Here is a 655-nt window from a genome sequence, read left to right as displayed (position 1 = left end):
CTGCCCTGCCCTGCCCTGCCCGCTCCGGCCCGCTCCTGCCCCGCCGCGCCGTCCCCTTGCCGCGCAGCGATGAGCCCGGGCAGCGCTTTCAGCCTCGCCCTGCGCCTTGGGCAAACGCCACCTCCCTCCTTTAACGGGCTCCTTAGTGAACCCTCGGCCCCCTCCTCACGGCCGTTCTCAGCGCCGGGGGTCGCCGGCCGAGTGGCTTTTCGTGGGCTTATGTGTCAAAACGCGACGGGTACGGTCACCAGAAGAGTACCGTTCTCTGGGGAAGGGAGAAAGGTTCTTGTAATGGATTCCTTTCTGTCTCCCTCCTCTTAAGAAAACCTCATCATTCTCTAGGGCMCATCATATTTTATTGCTGATATATCGACATGGCATCATAGATCGAGGAAGAAACGCAGGCACTTGGCATTSATATCTTTGTAGGCTCTAGGATTTTTTTTTTATTTTAAACAAATAATAGTAATTCCCAGTACTCATTGTTCAGAGGCGCAAAGTGATTTTAAAGCCTTTTGTACGGTGGCAAAAAAAAAAAAAAACATCCCGTAGTATCAGAAATGTGCTTCTGTGTCTAGTTAATGAGGTGGGTTTTTTCTTTCCCCTGAGCCCGGTGGGGAGCGGGCAGGATGGAGGCAGGAGCCCTCGGAACGAG

General features: G+C 53.3%; 1 protein-coding gene across 1 annotated transcript in view; it reads left to right on the top strand.

Annotated features, from left to right (window-relative positions):
* Positions 1 to 292, top strand: part of LOC130580389 (zinc finger protein ZIC 1-like) — an 11,028-nt gene extending 10,736 nt beyond the window's left edge. The window contains exon 4 of the mRNA XM_057377849.1: positions 147 to 292. Coding sequence (XP_057233832.1) covers positions 147 to 292 — 146 coding nt within the window. The remainder of the gene's footprint in view (positions 1 to 146) is intronic.
* The last annotated feature ends 363 nt before the right edge of the window (positions 293 to 655 follow it).

This window comes from Malurus melanocephalus, unplaced genomic scaffold (assembly GCF_030028575.1).
Source record: "Malurus melanocephalus ecotype Western Australia unplaced genomic scaffold, MMel_1.1 scaffold_328, whole genome shotgun sequence".
NCBI lineage: Eukaryota > Metazoa > Chordata > Aves > Passeriformes > Maluridae > Malurus > Malurus melanocephalus.
This window is presented reverse-complemented; position numbering and strand designations above follow the sequence as displayed.